The sequence below is a fragment of the Mus pahari genome, chromosome 2, assembly GCF_900095145.1.
Source record: "Mus pahari chromosome 2, PAHARI_EIJ_v1.1, whole genome shotgun sequence".
In the NCBI taxonomy this organism is placed as follows: domain Eukaryota; kingdom Metazoa; phylum Chordata; class Mammalia; order Rodentia; family Muridae; genus Mus; species Mus pahari.
In genome coordinates, this window is record NC_034591.1 from 94560853 (window position 1) to 94573868 (window position 13016).

Below are 13016 nucleotides of genomic sequence, written 5' to 3' on the forward strand. Positions count from 1 at the left end.
GAGAGAGAGAGAGAGAGAGAGAGAGAGAGAGAGAGAGAGAGAGAGAGAGAGTCTGTGTATAGAGGAACCTGACAGTCACAATATCAAGTGACTTTGGAAGCCAAATAAAGGGCACTTACCTGGGGACACAGGCTGTCAATCTGGGTGGCTGCCATCCTGACTAATTTCACCCCTTCCTCATTGTTGGAGATGGAACAAGCCAAATTGGCAACCTGTGTGGAAGAAGATAAAGGAAAAAATTGAGTCGAAAGAAAGAAAAAAATAATGGAGAACAGGGTGGAGTGAGCCTGTTCTTTTCAGAAAGGTGTCATCCACTTCTGGCATCCCATCACCAGTATAATCAGGGCACTCTTCTGTGGCAAACCATGGGATACTATGTTGGAATGTAGGCATGTCTGCCAGAAGACCAGCCAGCTGATAACTAACTACTGCTTTGGTCCCCAAGCATATATAAACATAGGAGTTAAATGAAGTACTTGGGTCATTACTCTGCTTTTCGCTGCCCTGGTATTTACTCATGCTCTTGATCCCCAGTCGCCATTCAGTAAAGACTTCTGTGATCTTGGTTGAATCTACCCTTGACTCTTTCCAATGAGGGAAATGCTACACATGATGTTTTGCAATTCAGAGACAGCTAAATTAGATCTCTATACAAATGGAATCCACATCTGCCTAAAGTTGCCAGTCTACCAGTCACCCAATGCAATGCACTTTTGAGCAGGTAAGACTGATGTGAAGAAAGACTATATGGCCCAAGTGTAATTCTGGTGGAATATATAGAAAATTAGATGGTCCAACTTTACCACAAAAGCATACATACTTAGCTTTCCAAAAACCTTATACAATGCAAAACAGCTAAAAAAACCAAAACAAAATAAAATTCAACTTCCCAGAACTATTTAGGTGATTTTTTTTTTTTTTTCATCCAGGAATGGGAATTGGTAATACAAGGTGAGATTGATTGGCCAAGGTCAACAGTACACAAAGTTGCCATTAAAACTCTGATCCATCTGATCAGGCTGCTGTGAAGAAATCAGGAAATTGATGATTAGAGAGGCTCAAAGGGAGGGAATGGGCAATGAAGCTTTGGGGCAGCACTAGCAGAGCAAGGTGCTCGAAGAGGGACAGAGCCCTGGTATCTCTGGGCCACAAGCACTTTGTACGCAGGATGTCTCTGGTCTCTACCTGGAAGATGCCTTAATGCTGGAAGAAATCAAAATGAACCACACATTTGCATCCTTGCTAAGGTGAAGGTGTGTCCTGCAGGTGTGTGGAATGCAGAGCTGGGATGTTAGGCAAGGCTTAAATCTCCATCCAGCCACATGACTTCTTTTTAGGCAGAGGAATGGTTCCTTATCAGAAACTGGGAAGGCATTTCTGGTGAAGAAGACTTTCAAAGATGACTTCAATACACCATCATGCTAAGACTTGTTTTGAAGATTATTAAGAAAGAAGGATACTTTGTCTATTACAATGAAAATAATAGCTGCCAACATCATAGTTCCAATGAGTTATGAATGTTATCTTCTAGTTTCTTGTCATTTGTATTTAAAATCCTTCTAAATGGCTTTCCCTATTACACTTACTTTTTGAAATAAATCTGTGAAAGAAAAATATGGTGTCTCACAGTAAAGGACACTAATGCCAACAGGCACAAAGATTTTGAGAAATAACACAGGGACTAAGACTAAGGTCTCCCAGTTTCAGGTTTTGTTTGGCTGTATTTTGTTGCTTCTACTCTGCAATTTGATAAGCATTTGTGATTTTTGTATATCTTTTCAAAGATTTATTTCACACTTAATTATGAGTACCTATGTTCACCTCTGTGCGCATATGTGCACATGAGGGCATATGCCTGCAGAAACCAGAGTTATTAGATTACCCTGGAGCTGCAGTTACAGGCAGTTCTTAGCCACTTACAGGTAAGTGCTAGAAACCAAACTTGGGTTTCACAAAGATCAGTACAAGATTTTACAAGCTAAACCATGTTGCCATCATTTTCTGTATGTTCATTCTACATTCTAAATGATAAATGCAACACCCAGTACTGGTCTTTAATATGTGTTAACTGAATTGCTAAAGGATATGAGTATGTACAAATAGCTGTACACAATAATTTGGAATATGATTTCTATGGGGGTACTCAAAATAGAGTTATAACTATTTAGCTAAAGAAATTTCCCCCATACAGCTTCTGATCAGTTTTTACCCACTCTATGGTATTAAACAACACTTCCTTCATTCCAGCTCTTGATGTGAACCCAAAATTCAGCCTTCTGTGTTTATGTTAGCCCAAGAGAAATCAGGATAGTATGATTTTTTTTTCAGAAATATATATATATATATATATATATATATATATATATATATATTGACTTAAGTTTGGTTTTCTGATTTTCAATTGAACTCCTTCACACTGACTTTGAATAGCATTTAACAAGTTATGGTTTTATGTGATTGTGGTCCTCACTTTACTCCTGCATCTTGGCCTCTGGCCCGTGAGGACATAGGGAGTAAAGTGAATGAACAGGGTTTCAGAAGGCCCCATAAGTACAAGAGAGATGACGACACTCTGGGATCAGCTTCAGGGAGACAGGTCAACTTTATTCAGGGTGAATCAACGGTTGTTTAATTTGGGGGAAGGAGGTAGGGAATATCCAGGGTGGACAAAGGTCATTGGCTGAAGGCTCAGGTACTGAGATGCCTCACTAGCATGAGAAGGAACTCCAGGGCTCCCAGGTGCTTGCTGGACACGTTTCTTACCTGGAGAAAAGAAGCTGAACCTGTAATCTTACCAAAGCTAAAGGACGTTCTGCAAGTAGAAGATATAGGGGTTTTGAGCTCCCCAGACAAGGTCAGAGAAAGAAAAGCCCTGTTAGTAAAGGGAGTTCCCCATTTTGTGCTGAGCTCAGAAGGCTATCAAGACAATGAAAGACTTTGACTTTAATTAGCAGGACTCAACATATGACAGTTGATTACTCTGTACGATCCATCCTTGGTATAAGAGGCAGAGTTATTGACACATTTTTATTAAAACAGCAGGCAGTGAAAGAATGCTGTATGACACCAACATAGAAAAAAAAAGCAAAGTATTAAAGAAACCAAGCTTGGGTTAATATTTTCTTACATCTCTTAAAAAAATATAGCAGCACTGTCAATGAAATAATACCTCTGATTCCTGAATGACTATAAGAAAAAGGGAGATGGAAACAAGAACCAGATGGTGTGTCTCATGGAAGGGCATGGAGAGAGTTAGTGTTGATTGTCAACTTGACAGAATCTTGTATCACCTAGGAAACAAGCCTCCAGACCCATCTGTGATGGATTACTGAGACTGGGTTAGCCTCTGCGCATGCGGGTGAGAAAATATCTAGATTAGTTTAATTGAGCTGAGAAAGCTCACTGTAAACATGGGCAACATTATTCCCTGGTGTTGCACCTTCCACTGGATTATAGAAAACTGAGCACAAGCATTCAGGGTCCTTTGTGTTCTCACTGTGGCTGCACTGTAACCAGCTACCTTAAGTGAATGCCACCATAGTGTCCCTACCACGACGATAGACATATCCTGGAACTGTGACCCAAATAAATCCACTCTCCCTGAAGTTGCATTTGCCAAGTGTCTTAGTAACCACACCAGGGTATTTTAGCAGCAACAGGAAAAACACCTAAGACAGCAATAGCACTATCTATAAAACATTTTCTCCCACCAAAAACGATCTAAAACTGATCACTTTGTATAACTATCTAAATTTTGACAGACTGCCCCACCCGGGGATCCATCCCATAAACAACCACCAAACCCAGACACTACTGCATATGCCAGCAAGATTTTGCTGACAGGACCCTGATATAGCTATATCTTGTTAGGCTATGCCAGTGCCTAGCAAATATAGAAGTGGATGCTAACAGTCATTGATTGGATGGTTCACTGGGCCCCTAAAGAAGGAGCTAAAGAAAGTACCCAAGGAGCTAAAGGGGTCTGCAACCCTATAGGAGAAACAAAAATATGAACCAACCAGTACCCCCCAGAGCTTGAGTCTCTAGTTTCATATGTAGCAGAGGATGGCCTAGTAGGCCATCAATGGGATGAGAGGCCCTTGGTCTTGTGAAGATTATATGCCCAGTACAGGGGAATGCCAGGGCCAGGAAGCGGGAGTGGATGGGTTGGGGAGCAGGGCAGGGGGGAGGGTATAGGGGACTTTTTTCAGAGAGAAAACTAAGAAAGGGGATAGCATTTGAAATGTAAATGAAGAAAATATCTTTAAAAAAAAGGTAGCAGTGATATTTGAGATCACTCAAGAAAAAGAAAATCATCATTGTTGGTTGAATTGCAAATTTGTTAAAAATCTGTGGATTTAAAAAAAAGAAAGAAATACAAAAGATAAAAAGAAGTGTAAAACAGAACATGAGGAAAGGTCATAACACCTCGCCTCATTGATATCCTAAATAAAATAAACTACAAGCAAATGCAAATGTGTAAATCAATAAATGTATAAATTAAAACTTATGAATCCAAAGTAACTCCAGGGTTGACTAAACATGGACTGCTACTATGAGTTATTTATATTTAGGAAGCATAATGATGCTGTGTTGATTATTTAAAAGAGAGATAGGGGGTAAGAAGATGGCTCAGCAACCATGACTGCTTACTGACCTTCTGGAGGACCTGAGTTGAATTCATAAAATCCATATCCAGAAATTCACAATGGAAATGACAGTTCCAGCAGGATCTGATGCCTTCTTCTAGCCTCCAAATGTTCTCGTACTCAGATATAAATACCTCTCCCCATACACATACATAGTTTTGTTGTTGTTGTTTATTTTAAAGAGATAACCAAAATGTTGATGAATGTAATAATAAAATGGCTAGAATTTACTTATGAAAAGAAGAAATAGGTGGGGGTTTAAAATAAATGAGGCCAGCCAGCTGTTCATAACTGTTGAAGCTGTGACATATGACGACCTATTTATTGTACATTGTCTACTCAATACCTTGAGGTCATTCGTATATATAATCAAAAATATCTGGCATATCTCTCTTTGCTTCTTTATGGGTTAAGCAAAAGCTTAAATAGAAATTAATTTATTCTATTTTTAATAATTAGAAATTAAATAGAAAAGTCTGAGTAGAGCTGGAGTTGGAGCCTACATACCAGTGAGTGTGCTAGTCAAGTACAGAAAGCAGTCATGTTTAGACCAGTGCTGGCTGTCAGCTCCCTAGAAGAAGCTAGCCCTGGAGGGGTATGGAGCTGAAAACAGCTGGACTCTTTCAAAAGAAAGAAATGCCAACCAGGAAAATCCAGAAGGTAACAGGCTTTTTCTTCTTGTAAATTTTTTTTGTTTGTTTCTTGCCCCTTGTTTAAATAAACTCCATTGTGACTTCAGGCTAAAGAAGACACTCACCACCCAACAGAAACTGGCTGGAGGGACAGAGCTGGCAACACTAGGCAGAAACAAACAGCTGGCAATCTCCACTGTTCTCTGATTATTTATTCTCTTTAATTTCCACAGATCCACAAATCCTAAGTTTGGCAGCCTCTACTGTGCAAAGTACTCCTATGTTTAATTCCACTTAAAATCAGAATTCCATTTACCTTCTATTGTATTAGGAATCCTGCTGAGAGGATTCCAGATAGCACGCTAAGGACTTCCGTATCTCAGAAGACAGCTTGTGTGCTTGAAACCGGTCATGGATGCTGTTCAAATCCCTACCTTCCTTGTTTTATTGTGGCTTGCATTCCTCAGCCACTGCTATTACCATGGCTCTGAATAGACTTCCACGTATTTTGATTTTTTTACAACTCTGTCAGCAGATGACCCATGGTTTAGTCTTCCAGGTAGCCCCTAATGCAGTTGTTCTCAACCTGTGGGTCACAACCCTCCACCCTTTCACAGGGGTAATTGAGACCATAGGAAAACACAGATACTTACATTATAATTTATAACAATAGCATAATTACAGTTGAAGTAGCAGTGAAAATAATTGTACAGCTGGGGCTCGCCACCATGTGAGGAACTATATTAAAGGGTCATAGCATTAGAAAGGTGAAGAGCCACTGCTTTAATGACTAAGGTAGTTTGAGCCTACTAACACTTCCTTACCAGAGAAAGAATGCTGCTTGTAGTAAATGCCTCCTAACTAGTCCTATTCATCTATTCTTTAAGTACAACTTGAATGAAATCAGAATCTCCTTGGTTGTATAAAATATCCTTTTTTTTTTTTTTTTTTTTTTTTGAAGCAAGACTCATCACTATGGTCATTTTAGCACAACAAGACTGAGACTGGAAGGAAAACTAATGTCACTAGGTATTATAAAACAATGAGGAAAAAAAAGCATACAATAGACAAAGAGTGGAATATAGACTGAAGTCCTGAAGACATCATGCATCCTGATTAAACTTGAGTCAATTTTGAATCATACATGAGTCAAACAAGGAGGAGAGATTATAAGATGTCCACGTCCAGCTGGATCTGACTTTTTCTTTCTCCATTCCTGAATAATTGACAGTTACTGAGAGAACAACAGCTATTCACAATTCCTCAAGGCTTAGAAAACATTAAAGTTTATCATAGGATATTAAATTTGGAGCTATTAAAATTGATGTTAGATGGGCCACAAGCATGGTGGGCAGAGCTGTTTGGTGAACTGATTGCGTTATATCCACACTGAAAAGGAATCCTCAGAAACTTCTGAAAGAGAAACAAATTGGGGGAAAAAAGATGAAAGAACTGAGGCAGTATTTTCTCTGTGCTGTCTGTGCATTGGAACAAGCTGTGTTTGGGGAAAGGAAGAAGTTTGGCAGCCATAGTTAAATCATGTGCTTGATCTTAGGAAATCAGAGGCATTAGGAATGATGCTCAGTTGGTAAAGGAAGAGTCCTGTATAAATAAGCTGTGGTGGCCTGGACCTGCAATCCCAACACTGTGGAGATGGGTGTACATGTAGCTTGTTGACCCAGCTCATCTCGGTCAATGAGGTCCTGGTTCAATAAAGTTAATACAGTGATGATTAAAGGAGATATCCTACTTTGATATCTGACCTTCAACACACACACATGCACACACAAATGCTCACTCCAAATTTAGTACTCAATGTATTAGCTCAGAACCCTTCAATGTATCGTGTACAGTTCAGATAGCCACCCTTCAATCTTTCTTTACTGACTGCTTTGTTAGTCAAGTTTTCTTTCTATTCAGTGATTACCAGACTCTTTTCTTTACTTGAAATACATTGAGTAACCAGGTGAAACAAAAACAATACAATTAGCAAGCTGGGACATAACATAAAATATTAAGGAAAGCTGGTGCAAAGTTTTCCAATACAGTAAGTTGCTTCCTGAACTCAGTTTGTATTATGATTGGCAGGTGCACCCTAATGCCTTACATAGAAAAACAAATTATTCAACATTCCCAAGACACTCATATAATGATGCAGTGATAATAATCAGAACCACATCAAGCCTTTACATATAAATATATTATGAACATTCAAATGCAAGAACACAAGTTTGGGGGCTAGAGGGTTAGTTCAGCACAGGAGAACATACAATGATCTTATAGAAGACTCAACTTCAGTTCCTGACACCCATACTGGGTGAATCACAACTATTATAACTCCAGCTTCAAGGGCTTCCATCTGATAACTGACTTTCACAGGTACCTGCATTCAACATGTGAAAACCGACTGGATGTGAGTATACACAAACATAAATCTTGAAGTAAATGTGAGTCTTAGTTGAACAATAACAAAAACAAAACAAGTCACAAGACAGTCTGCCTGTAAGATAACTGTACCTTAATTAAAAACCTCAACTTGTAAAGTAATTAGACACTTAACTCCTAAGAGATATGAGGCACATCCGAGTCACAAGAACATTTTCTCCTTTTTCTGGCCCTGGAATTCAAATTACATGTTTAAATATTCCTGACACTGAACATACCCACCCCAAACACTGAACATACTCCATGCATTCGACCTCCAAATGCTTTCCAATTTTTCATTAATTTTTATACCTTCAAGAATCATATCCATGTCTTAAGAAGAACTTACATTTGAAATGAAGCAAAGTAGCAACTCAGAGGTCCATAAAGCACTTGGTCCTTTTGTTAATATTTCACCATCACAGTAAATTTGGAGATTAAAAATGAAATGTACTCATAAAGAGAATGATTTATAGTTAGTCCCATGACCCTATAAAGCCAGAGAAAGGAGAGAAATCCATGAAAGAGGTAGAAGAGATAACAGATTTACACTGTTATTCTCTGTAAACACACCAACAAGGAAGACTTTGGACTCTGCCTGAAGCTTTATCCACTAATGCACTGATATAACCAGCTATAAGAAGGCATTCCCATGGATTTCAGCTTGTGCCTCAAAGTCAAGGTCCTTACAAGTCCCCATCCACAGCTGCAAAGCTATTTACAATTGAAGGCTGCAATGAAAGGAGAGTTGATTTTCTCTAGCGTAGCCTCTCTTATGTTGATCACGGCCCAGTAGATGTCCCCTATGCTCATGCACATATGGATGGCCCTATGTGCATCTGTAGGACTCAATTACAAGTGAAGCATTATTCTTATAGAGAGGAATCTCCATTTGGGGGAGAAGACAGAGCTTAAGCTAGTCATTCCATGGTATATGCAGGGACTGGTGCCAAGAACCTCAACAGAAATGGTGAGCTTCTGCATTTAAACTATGCACACTATAAGTCATCTTTAGATCACTTTGAATGCCTATTACAATGTAAGAGTTGTGTAGATGGTTGTGAGACTCTGTTGTTTATGGAACAGTAGCAAATTATCTACTTCAGGATAGAGATGGCTTAGTAGTTAAGATAATTTACAGCTCTTTCAGAGGATCCATATCGGGTGCTTCGCAACCTCCTGTAACTCTACCTCCAGCCATATCTGACATGCTTTTCTGGTCTCTGTGGGCACTCCCTACATACATGTGACATGCACAGAAATACACATGCATATATAGATATCTGTTCATGTTTAGTATAGATGCAATTCTTCCCCTAGTATTTTGGACCTGCGGTTCATTGAATTCTTGGACACTAAACTTATGGATACAGAAATTCATGTGTAACCTGTTTTAAAAGTTCATAATTTGATGAGTATTGCTGAGGAGATGAAGGAGAAGAAAAGATAAATAGTGATGGGTTTTGAGAGGAATCGATGGCACAGAGGTCAAGAGCTCTGCCTACTCATTCGGAGACTCCTAGTTCAGTTCCTAGCTCCCATTTTGGGAAGGTCATAGTTCCCGGTCACTGCAGCTCCAGACAATCAGATACTCTCTTCAGGCCTCCACAGGCACACCCAGCCCAACCCCCCCCCATATATACATCAATAAAAATAAAAAATAAAGGAAGTCTATTTTATATGCTATCATTCACATATTTTAGTCTAACCCTATGCATACCTTATAATAGACAATATCTTTGAGTCTGTGGATGCTATTTATCTCATTTTCCTAATAGTCTCCATTTTCTATGTAATTTTATATAGTTACTACTTAATTTTTCCTAATTTTGTTTTATTCTTTGGCAAATAATTTTCCTCTTGTTAAGCAGCTAGCGGGGATCACTGGTGTTTACTGTTACCCACACAAAGGCTTTCTCTTCTGGCTTCATTTTGGCTCTAGTCAGAGGTAGAAATTGTGGGTGGAACCTGGTGCTTGTCTGCGTAGGACCACACTGCTGGCAGAAGGTTCTCTTCAGTGATCAGTTCTGAACACTTCATTAGCACCTTTTCCCCACTGTCTCTTCTAGACATCTCTCTCACCATGACAACTTAGTACCCACGTGGCTATTCCTTTAACCATACACAGACAATAAGCTGCTTCCCATTACCCCAGATGCACTGACACCCCCTGCAGGACACAAACCTCCAGTGAACCTAGTACATTGCTGTAATTAGGATGGCGGATCTCGACTTTAGGATCACGACCACTTTGAGGTGCTGATGACCCTTTCTCAGTGGTCTCCTAAGACCACTGGAAAACACCACTATTTATGAGTAACATAGTAGCAAAATGACAGCTATGAAGTAATAATGAGAATAATTTTATGGTTGGGGGAAAGACACCACAACATACAAAACAATATCAAATGGCCGCAACATTAGGAAGGCCGAGAACCATGGGATTACTGGAACTTTATTACATTAAAAGTAAGTAAACAAGTAAATACATAAAACCAAAAGTTTCAGTCATATTGCGGAAATGATAGAACCATTCAACTTTCTACAGCTGCATCACACTCAAGAGTAACCCCAAGTTCTATGATCTAGAGTTGGGACAGTGATGTATTCCCTGCACAACCCTTTTTTCACAATTTAACATGGAGTCAGCACTTGCAGCTAAGAGGCAAATGAACCAGATGCACCATCCTGCTACACAGAACTGCAGAGAAATTTCTTTCCAGTCCCATCATTAGTCCTTGCACCCTTGTTTGTAGTTAAACACCTATGACAACACAAATCTGCATGTCTAGCGCTCCTCTGGGGTGCAAAATAGCTCCTCTGCTTGTGTTCTTGGGGATACAAGCACTCCTAGCAATGCTGTGTGCATGCCTCCGCCTAAATTAAAGTGATCAGTCTGCCCTGGTGACTTTAATGGAGGCAATCACCAGCTCACATTCATGAACAAATTGATGTGCCTGCTTCCTCGCTGAATCACTCAGCATAAATCTATACCCTTCATATATAAAAACCTCAGTGGCTTAAAATAATGCAATAAAACATCACCTAATGCGTTCTTGAAGCTGCTTCATCAATAATGTGCTGTTATGTGAAAAGGATAGCAGTGGCTTCTTTTATGTTATCTAAAATCATGCGATAGATGTAATACCCTTTTAATTACCAAAGACCTCCTGAGATTTCCTTCTCTCTATATTCAGATCAAGGAGGTGAAGTGTTATTATTCCTTGCTATTATTTTTCTTCTCACAGTCCCATGAAAGATGTTGATCTTCATATATGTAGGCTGCACATTGGTAGTATGGAAACTTGTCTGTAATGATGATATGAGTTACATTAAACCCATCCGGTGCTCCATGGTTTGGAGTATCTAGGAATATTTTCAGAATGACGATCCTGATGAGTAAGTGAAAACAATCTCTTCCTGTAGCCTGGTGACAAGTTGAAGTGTAGAGTCAAGACCATATCTTTATTTCTAAAAATCCTAACCATGAAAGGATCTGTCTTTTCATACTGAATTCCCACTTAATGAGAGTTAGGCCAGAGACCTCCCTTTGTTCCAGATTGTCTTTGAAGATTTATGAAGAGTAGAATTCTTGTAGAAAGTACTTCTACCAATTAAATTCCTAGAAACATGCCAAAGTCAATTCTCTGAAGATATTCTACTCACAATGATCAATACGGATCAGGTATACTGTGTATACAACACTCACTACTCAACACATACTATTGCTTTATGCATTATTTTGGTACATGTGGGTGAAAACATCGAAATATACAGTTAAGTATACATGAAGCTTCCAGCTGGCCTCTGAAACTCCATGAGATTTGACTTTGATGCCCTATTTAGCCCTCCACAGGCCCCACTGCCCCACATACATGCACATAACTAAGAAATAGAGCACTCATCTTTGAGGCCACCAAGGATCCCATATTAGACATGATCATAGGAACCCTGCTAACCCAGGCAACACTGCTGTCCTGAATTTTCTTGAATTCCTATCCTTGTGAGCCCCTCCTTTTCCCAAGTCTTACTCTGTATGACTGATAATCAACCAATTAGAATCCTTTGTGGAAAAAACCCCAATGTAACTGTGCATGTAGCAAATTAATATGGCAGCTATATTTCTTTACCATAGCTGCTTCCAGTAGCAACACAGATAAGAAAAGCTTCACTTCAATACCTGTGCAGTCAAATGGTATCTCTTAAGTCCCTAAGCTAAACTGGCTATCTCTTAGCTACGATCACAATAATATTTACAAATGTGGTCTTCCAGCCTCCAGCTGTATTCTATAAACTCTTTCCTGGTTCCTCTTCTTAGCAGATCTCTCTCTCTCTCTCTCTCTCTCTCTCTCTCTCTCTCTCTCTCTCTCTCTCTCTCTCTCCTTCCCCTGGCTGGTGGAAATTCCACCCCATTCTCTCTTCTACCCAGGAATTAAGTGATCAGTATTTATTGACAAGGCAAAGAGTAAATGGTAAGAAATTTTTACACAAACTTGAGGCAAGAAATTCTTGACCTAAGCATTACAATGCTATGTATGCTATGTACAGAAAAGAAATGAAGATAATAGGGCAGGTAAATCATCATTTGAATGACAGAAAGATAACACTTAATGGCACAAAAACATGCTTACACAACTGTTCACTAAGTTAATATGTTTCCCTTCTATAGAATATAACACTTGACTTAACTAAGATACTCCTTAGAAACTCTGGGCTTTCTTGACAACCTTTGAAAAAAGACACAAGAACAAAGAATATTCCTCCTCTAATTTCATCCATAAATCCTTAGTTTTCTTCTTCCTCTGGTTTTGTAAATCAAGTTTCACTGGTTCATCTGCTTTTGTAAATAAAATATTTGTCAATGGATGTATTATCTGTGAGTGCTTTTGCACTACAAAGGCAGAGTTGATTTATAGTGACAGAGAACACATAACACAAACTAAGAAGAGGTAGTATCTACTCCAGCACAGAAAAGGATTGTCGATCTTTGATTTTGATGGAAACTTGGTCGGAATCAAGGATTCATTTATACAGGCCTGTCAAATACTCCAAAGCATCTTCATGATAGGAATTGAATCAAGTATAGATTATGCTATACTTGTGTCAGAATTAATTTTTTTTTAAAGTTAAGTAGATCAGGGGCTGGGGAGATGGCTCAGTGAGTAAATGCTTGCTGCCTAAGTTTGAGGACTCAGGTTTAATTCCTGGAACCCATGTAAATGTAAGGTGGTCTTGGTGACCCATTTGTAAACATAGCAAATGGAAAGGGAGAGACAGAGCATCCTAGAGCAGTCTGGCTAGCCAGACCAGC

The 13016-nt window shown here is 39.2% G+C and overlaps 1 protein-coding gene across 2 annotated transcripts in view; it reads right to left on the minus strand.

Moving 5' to 3' along the window:
- Ctnna2 (catenin alpha 2) overlaps positions 1-13016 on the minus strand; it is a 1093074-nt gene that overhangs the window by 101858 nt on the left and 978200 nt on the right. For both annotated transcript variants that reach the window (XM_021190430.1, XM_021190425.1), the window contains exon 11: positions 120-212. In XM_021190430.1, coding sequence (XP_021046089.1) covers positions 120-212 — 93 coding nt within the window. The remainder of the gene's footprint in view (positions 1-119; positions 213-13016) is intronic.